A 19,340-nucleotide genomic window follows, 5' to 3' on the forward strand; every position below is an offset into this window, starting at 1 on the left:
GGGAAGCAAGTGCCCTTTGGAGGAAGTAAGTTATTCTTTGGAATAGTTAAAAGTAGGCATGATTGTATTTAGAAAGTGCATAAGTTCATTAACATTCAAAATATATGGAAATGTCATTAGACCAGTGTAAGCTCTATGTTCTAGAATTCCCTCTCAATTCCTCTCTGTCTTGCTATCCTCCTTAAAACATGCTGTAAGGTCTACTTCTTTGATCAATCTATTGGTCATCTGACCTAATATCTCATTATATTGCACAATGTCATGTTTTGTTTTATACTGCGCCTGTAATAGGGTTAGGGTTAGCCCAGCTCTAACTCTATGCTCCAAGCAAAAGCCACAAGCTAAATATAAGTTTTTGTCGACGTGTATCTTATTATAATCTGGACCAATTCTTCAATACAGGTTATTTATTAAGAAAACCGTTACTCTTCATCTTGGTTTAACCAGAACACTGAGTTGCCCAATTAGTAGTAAACTAGACATGACAAGAAGGCAACCAGCAATGGAAATTAGCATGGTATGAAGTAATGGTAGAGGATGCCTGTGTGGAGCCTAAACACTAGTATAGACCTGTCAGGCCCAATAGTCTGTGGCTGTGCTATAAATCTTATGCAACCTTGTTTGGTGACATACTACCTCTGTGGCTCACAAGGCATCACGTTTGGGTCAGGAAACTTTACTCATCAGCAAATTGTCAGAGTAGAATTAATTCAGCTGGGACTCCGTTCAATTCCTAAGTGACCTGAGGGTTCTGGAGCCAGGTGCAGTAAAGTGGCACGTGACATTAACTCAGATAAATTCTTTTGAGACTCCCAAGAAATGCTGGCACTGATAATTTAGTACAGAAACATCTGCTTATTGTCATCTCACTGGCTCAAAAGCATTTTAATGTGAAATAGCCAAATGGAATATGAAGTCTCTTGCTGAAACTGTCCCCCTTCGGTGCAGCAACTTATGCATGACCACTCTAAGCCCCTTTAACTGAAACCAAATTCACTTGAATGACAAAGAATCAATGCAACAATGCAGAGAGCAAATAAAAGTACTGATTGGCCCAAGAGAGATGGCAAGATCATTACATAGCTAGTAATCAAATGTAGATTATTAAACATATTGTTTGTCATGACAACCTTCCATTATACACTCATGTTAATTTAATCCATATAAGATACAAGTGACACTGACCTCCAAAGTAAGAACCATCTGATAGCTTCATTTCTTTGCTGGATTTGGTGATAACAGTAGCCACGCCATGTTGAATGAAATACATCTTCTTCCCAATTGACCCTTCTCGAACAATGTAGTTTCCAGGCTGAAACACCTCGAATCGCAGTTTGCTCAGCATGCTAGTCACAAAACTTGGGTCAGCATTTGCAAACAGGGGCATTGTTGCAACCAGCTTCCGACAATTGAAGTTGACAATCTCCTGAAACAGAAGGAAGTGACCAGGCTTTAAGCAAATGCAACAAAGTAGATGACTGACCGCGTGAATATTTCAAATTCTCTAGTAGGCTGAGAAACATGGTAAGTACCTTGTGTACAATGTCTATATAAATGACAAATCAGATGGTAACTGTCAAAGGCTTTAGAATAACTAACTAAATAAGCTAATAATTTATTTGGAAGAATATTGTTAAAATATCCTGAACGGTTAACACATGGACCAGAAAGAATGAACTGGTTAGAATAAATATTTTTTCAGATGTTGCAGAATGCTCAAGCAGTTGACTCATGGCAGTGGAAAGGAAGAAGAACTACCTTGTTTCATAATGCTTCGTGCATTTAGAATAGGTTTGCTCATGGAATTCAATTTAAAGACAAAAATGCAGAGAAAGCAATGGCTCAAAGAAGAAAATCAAACTGTCACAGCTTCTGTAAGGTTAATACAGCAACGACAGCAACATATTTAGATCCAATTTATTTTCTACTCAGTAAATCAAAGCAGTTTAGAAGATTTGGCCTATTTCAACAATGAAATTACAATAATTTTGGTAGGAGGAAAATCTGTGGAAGACTTCAGTTTCCTCTCATTGACCATTCCTTTGTTTGGTTCTGGGGCCATCACATGAGGAGATGGGAATGGTCAGTGTCAGGATTCCTGAGAACTCCTGTCTTTTTCTTCCAGCCTTTGACCAGCAGTAAGGGCTGACTGCACGAAGTAGATTTACTTGTTGTATGGAGCAGTAAGCAGGACTCAAAATATCATAAATGGACATAAATATGAATTGCGACCAAACATAGGCCACTTGGTCCATCTCGCCTGCCCTTCCACTCAGTAACATCATGGCAATATGTTTTTGTTTTGAATTCCATATTTCCATGTACCCTCATTAACCTTCGATTCCATTGTCTGACAAGGATCAATATACTTCCACATTAAGAATATTTATTGACCTTGCCTCCATTGCCCTCTGAGGTACAGTTGCAAAACAGTTTCTCCTCATCTCTGTTCCTGAAAGGCAGGCCCCTAATTTTTATCCAGTGATAGTAATTCTGGATTCATCCATAAGAGGCAACATCTTTCCCTTGTTTGCTTTCTCAGTTGGAGCGTATCACCCTTTATTTTACATTCAATCCCTCTAATAATAAAGATTAGTGTCTCACTTGCCTTTGTAATTACTTGCATTTACCACTAATGTTATGTGGTTCATGCACGAGAACACTATAACTCCTCAGTACCTCAGAATATTGCAATCATTCTCCATTTAAATGATACCGTGCTTTTTTATTCTTTCTGACAAAATGAATAATTTTGCATATTACCACATGAGACTCCATCTGCCAGATTTTTGTCCACTCACTCAAGGCATGCATATCAGCCTGCAACTTTCTTATTTCCTCTTCACAACATACTTTCTCACCTATCTTTGTAGCATCTGCAGATTTAGTTAACATGCCTTCACTCCCCTTATTTAAATCATTGATAACATTGTAAAAAGTTGAGACCCCAGCACAGACCCCTGTGGGCTACCATTCAACACATTAGGCAATCAGAAGAAGACTCAACTATGCAGATTCTGCTCCTGTCAGCCAGCCAGACCTCTTCCCATGATGTTGTTTTGCCCAATTCCGTGAGATCCTACTCTGTGCAATCATCTATCATGTGACACTTTTTCATATGACTTCCAGGAGCCCAGAATATATCCACAAGCTCTTGTTTATCCACAGTGCTTGTCACTGCTTCAAAGAACTCCAATAATTGTTAACATGATTTTCCTTTTATAAACCTATGCTGACTCTTACTGACAACCTTGAGATTTCTAAATGCCTAGTTTTAACTGTCCTAATGATACCCTTCTCTGTGACAGACATCAAGCTAACTTGCTTATAGGTTCCAGCCTTCTGCCTCTCTCCCGTCTTGAAAACAGGAGTTATATCTACTACTTTCCAACCTAACCTGTCAAGAATCCAGCAAGTTTCAGAAAATTAAAACTAATGCATCTACTACTTCATTAGCCACATCTTCTAAGTCCATCAAGACCCAAGGATTTGTCAGCTCTCAGCTTCATTCAGTTTTGTTCAGTCGTGCTTACCTAGTGATTACATTTTCATCAAGTTCCTCTGTCCCTTTCACATTTTGATTTAGACCTGTTACTGGAATGTTGTTTGTGTGCTGTATAGTGAAGACAGAAGTGAAATATTTGTTTGTTTAATCCATTTCTTTATTATCTACAATTGAGTCACCTTTCTAATCTCTCATGGGCTAACATCATTTTGCTTACTCTATTCCTTTTTAAATAACTGTTGAGACTCCTACTATCCATTATTACATTCAAGGCTAGCTTCTTCTCATACCCCAATTTCTTTCTCCTGATTAATTATTTTGTCATTTTCTGCAATAATTTGTATTCTGCCCAGTCATCTGACCTGCCAATTACCTTTTCACAATTACTGTATATGCTTTTTCCCTTAGCTCCTTATGTCAACCACAGTTGGCAAGTCCAACCCTTACATTCTTTTGTATCAGGAATACATTTATTCTTAGTATTCTGAAATATACCCTTCAATATCTGTCCTACATCCCTTAGTTTAGTAAGCCATTTTACTTCAGCTAGCTCAACTTTCACGAATTACATAGTTGCCCTTACTTAAGTTAAATAAAATAGTCTTAGACCCATTCTTCTCCCCTTCAAACTGAATGTAAAATTCAATTATATTGTGTTTGCAACTAACAAGGGGAGCTTTTGCTCTGAAATTATTAATTCATCCTGCCACATGAAACAATGCTCAGTCTAATATCATGTGCTCATTGGTTGGGTTTCAGAAGAAGGTGATTTAATAAATTATCTTGTAAGCCATATCGGGTCATACTTATTTCCAATAATAGGCATAATGAGTTTGGTTACTTAGTTATGAATACCATGCACATTCAGAATCTTATAGGGATCTGGTGTCGATGGAGATTATAGCAAAATTTGTGGTAGCAGTAGACAAGAAATTCTATCCTAACATTGGGAACATCGCATTACGTCTTTCATAGTTCTGCTGAAAGGCAAGGCCAGTTTCTCACGAGGCAGTGGTGAGCTGCCAATTAGGAGGATTATAGCTTCTGAATTGCCATAATAATACCACAACTCACCTCATTAATATTCAGCTTCCTATCTTTGCAAACATGTCAAACATGTGAGACATTGAGAAATCTCAACACGGAAGCTCTCTGCTTGCTCCAAAGGACCTCCATGCTGGACTCTGGACACTGATAACTTGGACATGCTCCAAGGGCACTGCCACATGCATGTCCCACTCATGGACATTTGCACTTAACATGGTCCAGCCTCTAAGAACATACATGCCACATCTCCAGTGCACATACTGTACACTTTTGTACTTCAATGCTGCACCTCGGACTGCACAGGGAGCTATCACTGCAATGCTGCAGCATGGGCACTTGGCTCTCAGGGTCATAGATTCAGCTCATAGACTGGACCAGGCTGCATCTCAGGCTCTTAGCTCACTGTCATAGTGCTGAGTCACACTGAGCCCAATTGAACACTTCCAACATCCCAGCCTTGCCTTGTCTTTTTGTGCTTTGCACCCTCAGCAAGAGATATGAGACTCAAATTGCTTCTGTCTTGCTTTGCTGTTTAACACAGATACAAAGTCAGGAAGCTTATCATGGTTGACAACAGTCCTCAGTCAAAGTAAGGGGGATAGCCTTTGTATTGGGAACCCAGGCACAGTAAGTCAAGGGTAGCCTCTGATATCAGTCCAGGGGCTTGGATATGGCCAGTCAGCAGCTTGGAGCATTCAATGTAAGGACGGTTTCCATATAATGTGTGAGGAGCTGAATGTTGGGTTGCCCACCACCCATCTTAAGTCTTTCTGTGGACTGTTTTCCTCCCAGAATGAGACATAGGCAGGATATTGTGAGAGATGAAAGTTGGTGGTTGTTATGGATTCTGCCAGACCACTCAAAACATTCTTAAGCAGGCAGCCTCAGACCATAACTTTGCTATTTGTTTCGTTGAGTGTACAGTGAAAATTACCCGGATTAAATTAGCTCGGTTGACTACTAGATTTTAAAATAGACAAACATTTATTCACAAAATTACACAATGAAACACAAAGAACAGAATAAAGAACCCCTATAGAACTCAGTCTATCCAACCAGATTTAATTATGCTGTTCTGAATACACACAACATTCCCAAAGAGCAAACTCCCTTTAAAAACCAGTATAAATGCTTGCAGGTCAAAGTTGAAGGGCAGAAAAAGAGAGAGAGAGTTTCGACACAGCTCCCTGTTGAACTCCTCACCAGGTCAGACTGAACTAAAATTGCTCAGCTCAGCTAGCTAGAAGGCTGACCATTCCCCTTTCTTTATACAGGTCACTTCCAAAACATGACCACTTTGGCCTGAAGTCTCATCTGTTTACATGTAAACAAAAGACCTCTCAAAATACTTTTCATCTCTGAACCAAACCAAACTGATTTATTACCCCTATGAAAAAAAATCAGGTACAGAGCATCCTGGAATCAATGAACAGCTTTTAGAAAAAAAGGACTAGCTTTGTGACAGTGGTACACGTGTCACTTTTGGTGCAGGTGAAGAGGTGTTCCCAAGGGAGTGGGCAGTGCAGAGGTCATTGAGGTTTAGTGCCATTGGGTACTGGGGCAAGAGTGAGAGTGAGTGTGACCCATGGTGGGAAATGGGGACAGTAGCTACCAATCTCCAGCAACAGCAGAGATACAATGTGTATGAGGTATCGGACACAAGGTGGTAACATTTATATTGTTGGAGTGAAAAGGCAATTGGCTTCTTCCTACATTGCTGGGCATTCCTCCAGATGACTGGGACTGCACTGAAATAAGTGACAACCTTAGACAGGTGGGCAGCACAGATGGCTGTCATAGCCTCCACTGCTGGTCCTGGGGAAAGAAGAAGTCTTGTCTCGTCACCACACCATCCAGCAGGCCCACTACATCCCTGCCCATAAAGAGGAAGACCTTGTATGGGGGCAGCTCTGGACAGAGCTCGTCTAGGTTCACATTAGATTTTGGTGCAGGTGCAACATATCCTTGTCTTGCTGAGGATATCTGGTTAATGGGGTTGTTCCAGCAGCAGTTTACATGATATAATGGGCATATAATCAGATGTGGGAGACACCATAGGGGCAGCATAGATTATCAATGAAATAGGTTTACTAAGAAACAAAAACAGAAGCTGCTAGAAAAGCTCAGAATCGGACACCAGATCTAAAATGTTAACTCTGACTTCTCTTCATAGATGCTGCCAGACCTGCTGAGCTTTTCCAGCAGCTTCTGTGTTTGTTTCTGATTCACAGTGGCCGCAGTTCTTTTGGTTTTTATTACGTTTACTAAGTTGTGGCCAGAAATCCCACTGGGTCTTACGTTCAATAACCTCAATATAACTCAGTATGTTTCAGCCCTCAGACACAGAGCCTTCAGTTTTGCCTTTTTGGGACCTTTGTAGCATTGACATATTTTTGCATGTATTCTCTCAGTCCCTTCCTGTCTCTCTTAGACCTTCATTTCCCGTATTATTATTTTGCTTTCCTGACTAACTCTTTACTTTGATTTTCAAAATGATCTATGATTGATCCCTCACACCCAGCATTTTATTTAAAGCCCTCTTTATTTTCCTAATTACATAATTTGTTAGAAACTGCTCCCAGCATGATTTATATGCAGACCACCCAATATTACAATCCTCACTCTCCCCAGCACTGATGTCAATGCCTCACTTCCCCCATGCCAGACTTTGAACCAAGTATTAATTTCACTAAAATCTTGTGTGCCATCTGCCAATTGGCACATGTTTCAGGTAATAACTCAGAGGTTATTCCCTTAAGTTTCAGTTCTTCGTTTTGGTGCAAAACTCCTCATACTGTGCACACAGAAAACTTTTCCTCATCTTACCTATGCTGTTGGTACTTGCATAACAATTAGATCCTTCCCCTCCCACTCCATGTTTGTATTCAGCCCTGAAGAGATCTCTTGAATCCCCATATTGGACAGCTTTCTAGACTAAGGTCCTTGGCTGCCCAGAACAATGTCAAACCCCCCACCTAACTTTACTGGCTCCAACTATCAATATATTCCTTCTGACTCCCCCCACTGGAAAGAATTGTGAACCAGAATACCCTGGATAGTCCATTTCTCCTCCTTATAGACGTTAGCTTTCATCGACAGAGTAGAGCATCTCCAACATGTTAAATAAACGTAGGAGTGTGGCTCCTGCATGATAGTATTCTGCCACCACTTATCTGCCCCAAGTGTCATCACGCTCATGTGTCCCTGACGATAGCTGGATTTATACTGCCCTTTACAGAGGAACTTTGATTATCCAGCTTTCAATTATCCAAATATCGGATTATCCGGCAAGATTGCAAGGTCCTGATGCTTGGCTAAACTATGTAATCCTGCATTCAATTATCCAGAATTCAATTAACCAAATGAAATACACCCAGTCAGTATTCTTCAGATAATCGAGGTTTCTCTTTACTCAGTGGTTTGTCTGCTTCTGAAAAAAAGTGCTCCTACGGTTAACACTGCTGCCTCACAGTGCCAGAGACCTGGGTTTGATTCCAGCCCCATGCAACTGCCTGTGTGGAGTTTGCACATTCTCCCTGTGTCCATGTGAGGCAGCACAGAGCAGCTGCGGTGCAGTCTGGCATCGATATGGGACTTGTAGCTCAGTGGTAAGACTTCACTGAGGCTGAAAGCTTGGTGCCCTTGCCTAGCTGATCAGTGGACAGCTGGCACTCTGCCAGTCAGCCATCAAAAGTGAAATCATTCCCTTTGAGTCTTGATTTTTCTGAAATTCATTCATTAATTTATACATTCTATCTCATCATTGATCACTGTGGCATTCCACTAGTTACAGGTTTCCATCCTGAAAATGAGCCCCTTATCCCAACTCTCTGTATTTAATTAGTCCATAAGGACATCATTGCTTGCCATTGGCTTAGTTAGTAATGCACTTACTTCCATAGGCGGAGATTGTGGGTTCAAATCTCATTCTGCAGAATATACCCACTGGGCCCTGATGTCCAGATAAACCGCAGCTAGCAAACTAGGGAAATAATCGTAAGGCAAAAGTGAGGACCTCAGATGCTGGAAATCAGAGTCTAGATTAGAGTGGTGCTGGAAAAGCATGGCAGGTCAGGCAGCATCCGAGGAGCAGGAAAATCGAATTTCGGGCAAAAGCCCTTCATCAGGTCTTCATTCCTGATGAGGGGCTTTTGCCCGAAATAATCATAAGCCCTTGCTGTGAAACCAAAACTTGAAAAAAAACTTTCAACCTTTTGTATCTGTCTCTTTTTATTCAGAAAACTTTCCCCTAGAATGATGAACAGTATCCTCTTTAAATGAGAGCAGCACAGTGGCTCACTGGTTAGCACTGCTGCCTTACAGCACCAGGGACCCAGGTTCGATTCCCTCCTTGGGTGACTGTCTGTGTCGGCATGGGTTTTCTCCGGGTGCTCCGGTATCCTCCCACAGTCCAAAGATGTGCAGGTTAGGTGAATTGGCCATGCTAAATTGCCCATAGCGTTCAGAGATGTGTAGGCAAGGTGCATTAGCCAGGGAATTGTCGAACAATAGGGGAGGGGAATGTGTCTGGGAGGGTTACTCTTCGGAGGGTCAGTGTGGACTTGTTGGGCCAAATAGCACTGTAGGGATTCTATGAATATTCTATGAAAAAAGTGCTCATAAAATATAAGAGCAAAACTAGGCCATTTGGCCGATCATTTCTGCTCCACCATTCAATTAATACTGATATGTTTCTCAACTCAGTTCTCCTGTCTTGTCCCCATAACCCTTGATCTCCTTACTAATCAAGAACCTATCTCTCTCTGAAATACACTCAATGACTTGGCCTCCACGGCCTTTTGGAGCAATGAGATAACAGATTCACCACCCTCTGGCTGAAGAAGTTCCTCCTCATCACAGTTTGAAAGGATTTTCCCCTGCATTATGAGGTTGTGCCCTTGGGTCCTATTCTCTCCTATGAGGGGAAACATCTTCTCCATGTCCACTCTGTCCAGGCCTCTCAGTAATCTGTAAGTTTCAATGAAATCACCTCTCATCCTTCTAAACCCAATGGAGTATAGATACGAAGAGCTCAACTGCCCATTATAGCCTCTCATTCTTGGGATCATTCTTGTGAACACCTTCTGGAACCCCTCCAAGGTCAGTACATCCTTTCTTAGATACAGGACTCAAAATTGCACACGTTGTTCTAAATTGGTCTGACCAGAGCCTTATGTAGCCTCAGCAATATATTCTTGCTCTTGTATTCTGGCCCTCTTGAAATGCATGTTCACATTGCATTTGCCTTCCCGGCTGAACCTGCATGTTAACCTTTAGAGAATGCTGAACTAGGACTCTCAGGAGGCATTGTGCTTCAGATTTTCAAAGCCTTTCCCCATTTAGAAAATAGGCTATGCCTCTGTTTTTTTTTAAACAAAGTTTATAACTTCACACTCTCCCACATAATCTGCCACTTCTTTGCCCAATCTCCTAGCTTGTCCAAATCGTTATGCAGCCTTCCCATTTCCTTAACATTACCTGTCCTTTCACCCATCTTTGCATCCAGGTAACTGTCCACCTCCCTGATGCATTGGAATGTTTTTAATTAAACTTCCAATTCAATCATTCTGAGTTGGAGTTCCTATAGTTTTACACCATTGTTTACGTATATGTTTATCCTGGATCACTTTCAGACTCAAACTCCCACAATTGCAACTGCAACACAAATGCCAGTCTCTCTATTGTTTGTGTCTAATTAGTTAAATATATTTTGTCCATTTAATCCATCATGTAAAATTAATTGTTATTCTTTCACTCAATTTTACTATTATCTGTTACATGTTGATACCACTTGAGTTACACATATGCCTTGACTAGCTGATCAGTTTACTAGAATGCGATGATGTTACTCTTGTTTTCACTGCTTTTCACACTGAGCATGTGCTGGCTCCCAGCAACTGAGATGGTACAGTGCAAAAAATTTTGGAAAGTAAAGGCAAAGATACCCCTCCTTCCCTCACTTCACTGAGCTCTCACAGGACTGAATATCCAAGCTCTTTATTTTGTGCCAACTGCATTTAACTGTGAGTTTTAATATCTCGGGGAGCTTGACTGGAATTCGGAAGTGAATACTGATATTGCAATCATGAAGAATAACACACATTCCTGCTAGGCAACGAAACAGCAAGATCCTGCTCTGGGATCGTCATGGCTCTGAAAAGTGATAAGACCATAGATAATAAGAAAGAGGAACAGGAGTAGGCCACTCAGCCTCTTGAACCATCTCTGCTATTCAACAGGATCATACCTGATCCAACATTCCTCCTGTCCACTTTCCTGACTTTTTCCCCCATAGCCCTTGATGTGTGAACAGCCACCCTGATAAAACATTGAGTTCATCCTGTCAAATCTCTTGTAATTGAACTGAAATGTAGATTTCTTACTGATGGATTTAACTTCTTCCAAACTAGGCAGGAAAGAAACGGTTTTGTTTTAAGATAAATGTTATATCTAATTGATCTATTTATCTATTTAAATTCTGTGTAGGAAGAAAAATACAATTGCTGTTTTCTTGCTTCTATTCTTAATTCTATCCGGACACTCCAATTATACACACAGAATCTTTACAGTGTGGAAACAGGTCCTTTGGCCCAACAAGTCCACATCAACCCTCTGAAGAGTAACCCACCCCGACCCATTCCCCTACCTTATATTTACCCATGTACACATCCCTGGATATTCTGGGTAATTTAGCGTGGCCAATTCATCTAACCTGCACACCTACGGATAATGGGAGGAAATCTCTGCATCTTCAGCTTGGCTGACATTAGTAACTCAACACAGACCAAAAATTGAACCAACATTGCTTAGAAATGCTTTACTCTTGTAAGAAAAATATTTTTCTCTTGTAGCTTTGACCTCAGTATGTCCAATACTATTTTTTATTATTTTACGTTTTTAAAGTTTTATTATTATTATTTTCTTTTTAAAATTATTTTACTGCTAATGCCATTACTGAAGCTATTTTATGCCAGAAGAAATATTGTTCTGTTAGATTAAACAATTTTTAACTAAAAAAAATTAAATCAAGATTATGGTCAAATAAAAGACAATTTTCTGATCATAAGAACTTTTAAAATGCCAATATCTGACAGCATTAGTTAAAAACCAAGTTGCATTAAGCCTCTGAAGACTGTACTTGTTAGCAATATATTGAAATTTGTTAAGACCGCAAAGCATTAAATAAAGCTTGTGCAGTCATCCATAATAGGCATTACTGATTCTTGCTAAGATAGCTGCACAAAATATTTCATACAACCAGCACAAGTGACCTCTGAAATAAATGCAGTTCTGCAGTGGGAGTAAAATATATTCACATCAGACTATGTGGTGCCAGCAATGCTAAGCAGCATCACAAAGATTACAGAATAAACCCTTTGGTCTCACATACCATTTTAAAACTTTAATAATGTGGGTCTAGGATCCTGGAATAAAAGCTGTGAATGTGTATGTGACATTGATATTGTTTTTGTTCTTCTTGTCTAAAGGTTATACTTGGAACATGCATCAATATCTCCTGGCTATTTCCTTCCATTTGATTTTAAATTAGATTTCCATGAGTTAGGATTCAGCTTTCTTTAAATATTCAGAATAAAAGTGATGTAGTTATTTATAGAAATATTATTTAAAATCAATAATATTTTTTTAAAATCTGTGGGCTTTGTTAAGTCAAGCATCTGTAACCTAATCCAATACTTCCTACATTATTGGCTACAGCTACAAAGAAAACAGTCAACTTTTTAATAATTTTTAATGAATGAACTTTGAAATTGGTTTTAACTCTGAATTGATCCAAATTTGCCTGATCTCGAAGTTACTTGTCCCAAGATATTTCCTAATTGTGCTGTTATTACAAATATCTAAAGCAGAAGGGTTTTGAACCTAGGCCTATCTGATCTACAGGATCTAGAACGTGAATGGTTTAGATTTGTTGCACCTCTCCCTTTAAAAGAAATAATGTAATCACACTGGGTTAGTTTGCTTGTCAAAATTACACAGTGATATTTATGTGCCTATAAACATGTATGGAATCAGTGAACTAAGAACAGCCTTTTAAACAGAACTGCAATGAAAGTCATTGGCCTGGATTTCTGCCAAGCAAGGCAAGACTTGGAAACCCTTTAAAGATGGCACGTCGATCCTGAACTGGGATCCCTGACCCCGTTATTGTGGTTTCCAGTTTGTCACCAAAGCCATTTAATGGTACAAGATACTTCAGATCATGAACCTGCATCATGTAATCCCAACCCTACTGGTTCTACTGCAGAGAATGCTATATCCCAATCCTCTGCAACTGTAATGGTGTCAGACCAATGTTTTAAAGAGGTAGTGAGGACTGCAGATTCTGGACAGACTGAGCAGATGGTGTGTTGCACTGGAGAAAGCACAGCAAGTCAGGCAGTGTCTGAGGAGCAGTAGTGTCAATAGTTCAGGCAGGACCCTTCATCAGAACTGTGCCCAGTCCTAATGAAGGGTCCTGCCTGAAACACCAAATCTCTTGCTCTTCAGGTGCTCCCTGACCTGCTGTCATTTTTGCAGCATCACACTATCTACAATATTTTAACAAGCCATGGTTCATAGCACCTCAGAAATCCAAAGGAACCTTTTGAAAAGAGGAGTTCAGAAGGTACTCCTCATCTTTCCCATGCCTATGCTCACTTCAGACAAGCCATATGATCCCTCATGATCCCTACACTATGTATGTCCCCGAATACAAAGCCGATGGACTCTTTATGAACACCTCTGTCCCACCCATTCCATGCTCAGGCATTTTGATGTGCACTCATACATCACACAGTGTACAGAAGCAATCAACATTAGAAAATCCAAATGGATCTAGACTACTGTCACCTAGCAACAGCTTCTGGAATGAGGTAATGGATATTTTTTTCAATACACATCCAGCAGCCTGGTCAAGCATTAGAGCATGGAGATGAAAGCAGCAATTTCTTGATCTCTTTCAGCGAAATCTTTTGAGAAAACCTGAAAAGATTTCAAATATTGGCAATTCTGACTGTTTCTCAGCTGAATCCAAATCTAATCTGTGACTGTTAGCAAATGGATCTCATTGATAGGAATTAAAATTAATTGAATAGTCAATCTAATATTTCTTCATCTCAATTCTGAATAAAGTATTCTATTTAGTTCATTTTTACCTATTTTCCCCACCCAAAGTAGATCTACAGAGTTGTGAATGTTTTGTCTTGTCTGTTTATGAATGTCCGTGTTTTTGAATGTCGAGGATGGGAGTGAGGGTAGGTGATGCTGAATAAAAGGAGAAGATATTGTTTAAATTACATTGTGCCCTAGTTGATAATCAATTTCCTCTTTGTCTGAAGAATATGTTTGCTTGTAATAAACATGTCTTTTATTGAGTTAATTGAAAGGCCTTGTCAGAGTTATCAATGTACTGTTTCATGGTAATAAAGAGAACAACTTGACCATTCTTGGTGATTGAATAAAACATTTGTACTGTTGATATGGAGTAGCAGGGCTTGATATCAGAGTCATAACAATATGACATTACCATAGTCAGTAATGCAAATGACACCCCTCCATTATAATCCTTTTCAACTCTTTCAGACCCATATAAAATAGCATACAAGATTACTAGCAAATCTAGAAGGCTAATTGGATTGTGTAATTCATTATTAAACAGATATTTAAAAGGCATGTGGATGGGTACATGAACAAGAAGGGTTTAGAGGAACATGGGCCAAATGCTGGCAAAAGGATTAGATTAATTTAGGATATCTGGTCTAACTCAGCATAGATAAGTTGGACAGAAGGGTCTGTTTCCATGTTGTACAACTTTATGACATGATGCAAAAAAAAATACAATTGTTAAACCTAACAGAATTTTACGTCAAGATTTGCTGAGGTGTCAATTCTCTTTGGTAGATGCTAACAAGGTCCAAGTGACTGATGAAAATACCCTGAGGTTTGCTGGCAAGCTGTTGAATTACCTCATTTTATACATTCTGTTGGCAATCTGTAATATTGTTGTTTGAAATAGGTTTTAGGGACAAAGGACAGGACTAAAATGTACAGACCCTCAAATCTGTTGAATCGTTATTGATCAGCACCTCAATTCCAATGAATTATCTCTCCTTGGTACTTCCTGGGTGTCTTTACATAATAAAAAAAATCAATGAATCTCAGCTATTAAACTTTCAAAGACCCTTGCATCCACTGCCTTTAAGGACAGAGAGTTTCAGATTCTTGCTCCATTTTGTCTAAAGAACAGTTCCTTGATTTTGTTCATGAATTGTCTGGTTTTAAATTTCAGCTTCTAGTCCCGTCTACTATCAATGTCTTTTATCATCTGAAATGTTTGGATTAGATCACCCCTCAGTCTGTAAAAGTCAAAAGAACACACCCCAGGTTTATGGAATAAAATAAAATACAGTTTTTGTCCCCAGGATCGAAGGACTTTTGCCCGAACCGTCAATTTTCCTTCTCCTCGGATGCTGCCTGACCTGCTGTGCTTTTCCAGCACCACTCTAATCTTGACTCTGATTTCCAGTATCTGCAGTCCTTACTTTTGCCTTCCTGAGGTGCAGTACCTAGTCTGAATTTGGTATTCTAATGGAATTTGACCAAGACTCTGTACAATTGAAGCATCACTTCTTCCCCTTTGTAATCAAAGATTTTTGAATTGCAATCCAACATTCTATTAGATTTTTTTTAACTTGTCCAATAGCTATTGAGATTTATTTATTTAAAATGTCTTTGTTCTTGCAGAGTTCATAAAATGCTCAGATTTGTCTTGGATCCAAACTGGATGAGCTACAGCAACTTCGATCTGAGAAAGTACTGCCTGTTACCAAACACTAAAGGCATTTATATCAATGTCCTTCCCCAGTTTATTTTCAGGATAGCATGAATAATTTATTTGGAAAACCTCACTAAGACCTCAGTTAAGGTAAAGGGAGAAAAGAGTTTGAAACTTTAAAGAGGGGTCAATCCAGGCTGTTGTCTGGGATGAGTAAATACATATTTACAAAAGAAGAAATTAAACATTAATTGTTTTGAAGAACAGTGCAGACAATATGTGTTTAAAATCATTTTAAAAAATCAGAGAGTGCAGATAGATCGCAGTAAAGAACTTAGGGCCATAGATATAATGTTAAAAGTATTATGTAAAGTAGATGCCTGGAAACATTTCCTTTTAAAGTTGAGAGTCTGTGTAAGTTACTTATAAGTCTTCAGGATTTACGCATATACTCAAGATTGGATTTGATTGGTAGATGAAGAAAAAGGCAGCTGAAGGGGAACGGGAGAAGTTGGGTCACGGCAATTCGAACTATCCACTCCATGTGGCCGGATAATTAAATAGCAATGGCTTAAATAGCCCATGTGCATGCTGGATCCTTTATGGTTTACTGACTCTATGAAAGTATTAGAAATAGGAATTTGATTCAAGCGCTAATGATACAGTATGAATTTTGACAGGCATGAATTTCAGCCCCTCAGAAGTAGTATCAGTCAACCCCATAAATTTAACCTTAAAAAGTAGGCAAAACAAATTGACTATTAATCGAGTATATATGGTATTTTGATTTCCTGCTTTAATTCCTTTCGGATCATCTGACTCTGTTTGATAACTTCAAACCCAGTGAATGAAATGGAGGCCCTGATCCTAATTAGTCATTAATCATGTGGAATGTGCCTTTTTGAGTTAGTTCTCAATTCTGCGGGGATAGAGTAATTCTGCTTGAGCTATATTAGAACTGTGCTGAGGGTGGTTTTAAAATAGATTCCATCAAAACTGGTTTCATGTGGTTCTAAAAACACCACAAATAGGTTATAATACACACAGCCCAACTTGTTAGCATATTATTCCAAATATGCTGACAAAGCCAGATGCTAAAAGCTAGCCTCTGTCATTTAGTTATTAAATTTAGCATAATACTAATTTGTTTTCAGCCTTCTGCTGCTATGTTTTGGTTCATAAATTGAACTGCCATCAAAGAGACTTTCAATAGCTATTTGTTTTTGAAACTATTAACTTATATATTTTCATTTCTATTTATGTTGCTTATCTTAAAAAATGTATTTGCTCAAATAGTGACTGCTGATGATATTATCAGAACAGGACAGGATGTGATTCTGACAAAAATGACATGATCGCTGATGCACTCAGACGTTATCTATGCGATGTTATTTCAGCTCCCTCATACTGTCAGCTAAGAAACAATTCCCAGTAAGACTTCAAATTGATTCCCTTATGACATTCTTACAGTTCTTGGGTTCAACATGAAGCATTAGAAAGCCACAATAGAAGTAGAATAGAATAGGTCAATGCAAACTCGCTGAAACTGTGATTTCTACAAAAAAAAGTGCTACTTACAGCAATACAGCTGTAAATTTATTCAACAACCCACTTGCGTTTAGAATTTCTCAATTACAATTACATAGGTCAACTACAAACTGGCTCAGCTGTGAGATTGCACATCCCATAATAGAGCATTCAGTAATGTGGATTACTGGGCATGATGGCTAAAATGTTTACATTTTTAAATGGGAATGATATGATCTGCCTTTTCAGAGGTGATTGTGTGACTAGTTTTTGAAGACCGGAAACAAATGAAAGTGAGAAGTTAACATTCTTAAGAGAATGTTGACTTTCCATAAAATATTCGTGTTCCTCTTCTCCCACTTGCATAATTTTCTTTTGCACAGTAAACACAAGTCACTCATGCTGACAAATAGGTACAGTCCAGATACAATGGGAAAACTGTTTGCCTGAAAGTAAGGACAGAGGAAGACAATATTCCTACTTAACTTTCAATTTCTGGGGCTGCGATAGCTGAGTAGTATCAGTACTGGATTGTTATTCCAGAGACCCAGGTAATGTTCTGGGGACTCAGGTTCAAATCATCCCATAGCAGATAGTGAAATTAAAATTCAATAAAAAATTGAAATTAGGGGAGTCTAATGAGGACCATAAATCTACTGCTGACGGTTGGGAAAAACTCACCTGGTTCACTCATGCCCTTTGGGGGAGGAAACAACTATCCTTACCTGGTCTAGCCTACATGTGACTCCAGACTCATAGCAATATGGTTAACTATTAATAGTCTTCTGGGCGATTAGGGATGATCAATAAATGCTGGCCTGGTCAAAGATACCCACATCCCATGAATGACTTCAGTGCAAATATGTGTGACCTCGTATAGATGACAGGAAAGATCGCTAATGTTCCCATCCTAATTGTGTAGCCCATTCATGGTGATCAAAGATCAAAGTTCAGAATTCTGGATTTGACTCATTATTATTCAATGAAAATGAATTCTTTATTTTGTGTTCAGGCATTCAAACCAAGAGTTTTCTTCCTATGGTACACAAGAACGTAAAATAAAACAGTAGGAATAAAACCCTCAAGCCTGCCCTGTGATTCAATAAGATTATCACTGATCTTAATATGGCCTCAACTCCACTTTCCTGCTTGTTCCCCCATAACCCTTGACCCCCATGTTGATCAAAAATCTGTCCTGCTCCACCTTGAACATATTCAATGACTCAGTCTTCACTGCTTTCCAGGAAAGTGAATTCCAAAGATGAACAACCCTTTGAGAGAAGAAAATCCCCTTCATCTCTGTCATCAATGGGACCCCTTTGTTTTTACATTTTGTTTCCATTCTAAAATCCCTCATGTGGTGAAACATCATCAGTATTCAAACTTGTCAAGCCCCCTTAGGAACAGAGCCACAGGTGTAAGCCATTCAGTCCCTTGAGCCTGTTCAATTAAATCATGGCTGATTATGGCCAAACTTCAAATACCTGCCTTTTGCCCATATCACTTAATAAGTTTATTTAACAAAATGTATCTATCTCAAATTTAAAATTAACAATGGATCCAGCATTCACGGCAATTGTGGAAGAGAATCCCAACATCTACCATCTTTTGTGTGTAGAAGTGCTTCCTAACATCTCTCCTGAACAATCTGATCCTTATGCTTCAATAATGTCACCTATCATTCATTGGAAGTTGAATGAGTATAGGCCCCTTTCCACATAAGAAAACCTTGCCATCTCAGGAACCCATTTAGTGAACCTTCTCTGAAATGCTTCCAATGCAAGGTAATCCCATCTTAAGTAGGGAGACCAAAACTGGCACACAATTCCCTAGGTGCTGTCTCATCAGTGGTCGTGTAGTTTTAGCAAATCTTCCTTACATTTTTGTTCCATTTATCTTTATAGTAAAGGTCAACACTCTGTTATCATTCCTGATTACTTGGCGTTCCTATTCGCTAATTTTTTTTGATTCATGTACAAGGACACCCAGAACCCTCAATGCTGCTGCATTCTGAAGTTTCCCTTCAATGAAATAACAATCTGTTTTTCAATCCTGCCTACAAAAGGGGACAACCTCACGTTTTCCTTCTTTATACAGGTCATTCTGGTATAATGCGTTTTGTTAACATGAATTGGCTATAACATGATAAATGAATCATGCACGCTGTTTGGAGAACATGAACTATCTACTGAATGCATATACTGATTTTTTTAAAGTGACCTTGTATACAACGATTTTCTATTATGGTTTTCTGTAGCATGATTTTCCAGCGGGTTGTAGAGGAACACAACTGTCATGTTTTAACAAAACGACCTGTCTTCCATCCTTCAATATTTTGGCCACTCGCTTAACCTTTCTCCATCACTTGAATTAAATTGAATTGAATTGCACTTATTGTCATGTGTACTGAGGCACAATGGAAAGCTTTGTCTTGCGAGCAATGCAGAGTTAATTAGTATAGATAGTAAATAATAGGTAAACAGCAGC

At 39.1% G+C, this 19,340-nt stretch overlaps 1 protein-coding gene across 1 annotated transcript in view; it reads right to left on the reverse strand.

Annotated features, from left to right (window-relative positions):
• LOC132818799 (potassium/sodium hyperpolarization-activated cyclic nucleotide-gated channel 1-like) overlaps positions 1-19,340 on the reverse strand; it is a 270,979-nt gene that overhangs the window by 64,407 nt on the left and 187,232 nt on the right. Inside the window, exon 6 of the mRNA XM_060829894.1 lies at positions 1,186-1,426. Coding sequence (XP_060685877.1) covers positions 1,186-1,426 — 241 coding nt within the window. The remainder of the gene's footprint in view (positions 1-1,185; positions 1,427-19,340) is intronic.

This window comes from Hemiscyllium ocellatum, chromosome 1, assembly GCF_020745735.1.
Source record: "Hemiscyllium ocellatum isolate sHemOce1 chromosome 1, sHemOce1.pat.X.cur, whole genome shotgun sequence".
Lineage (NCBI taxonomy): Eukaryota > Metazoa > Chordata > Chondrichthyes > Orectolobiformes > Hemiscylliidae > Hemiscyllium > Hemiscyllium ocellatum.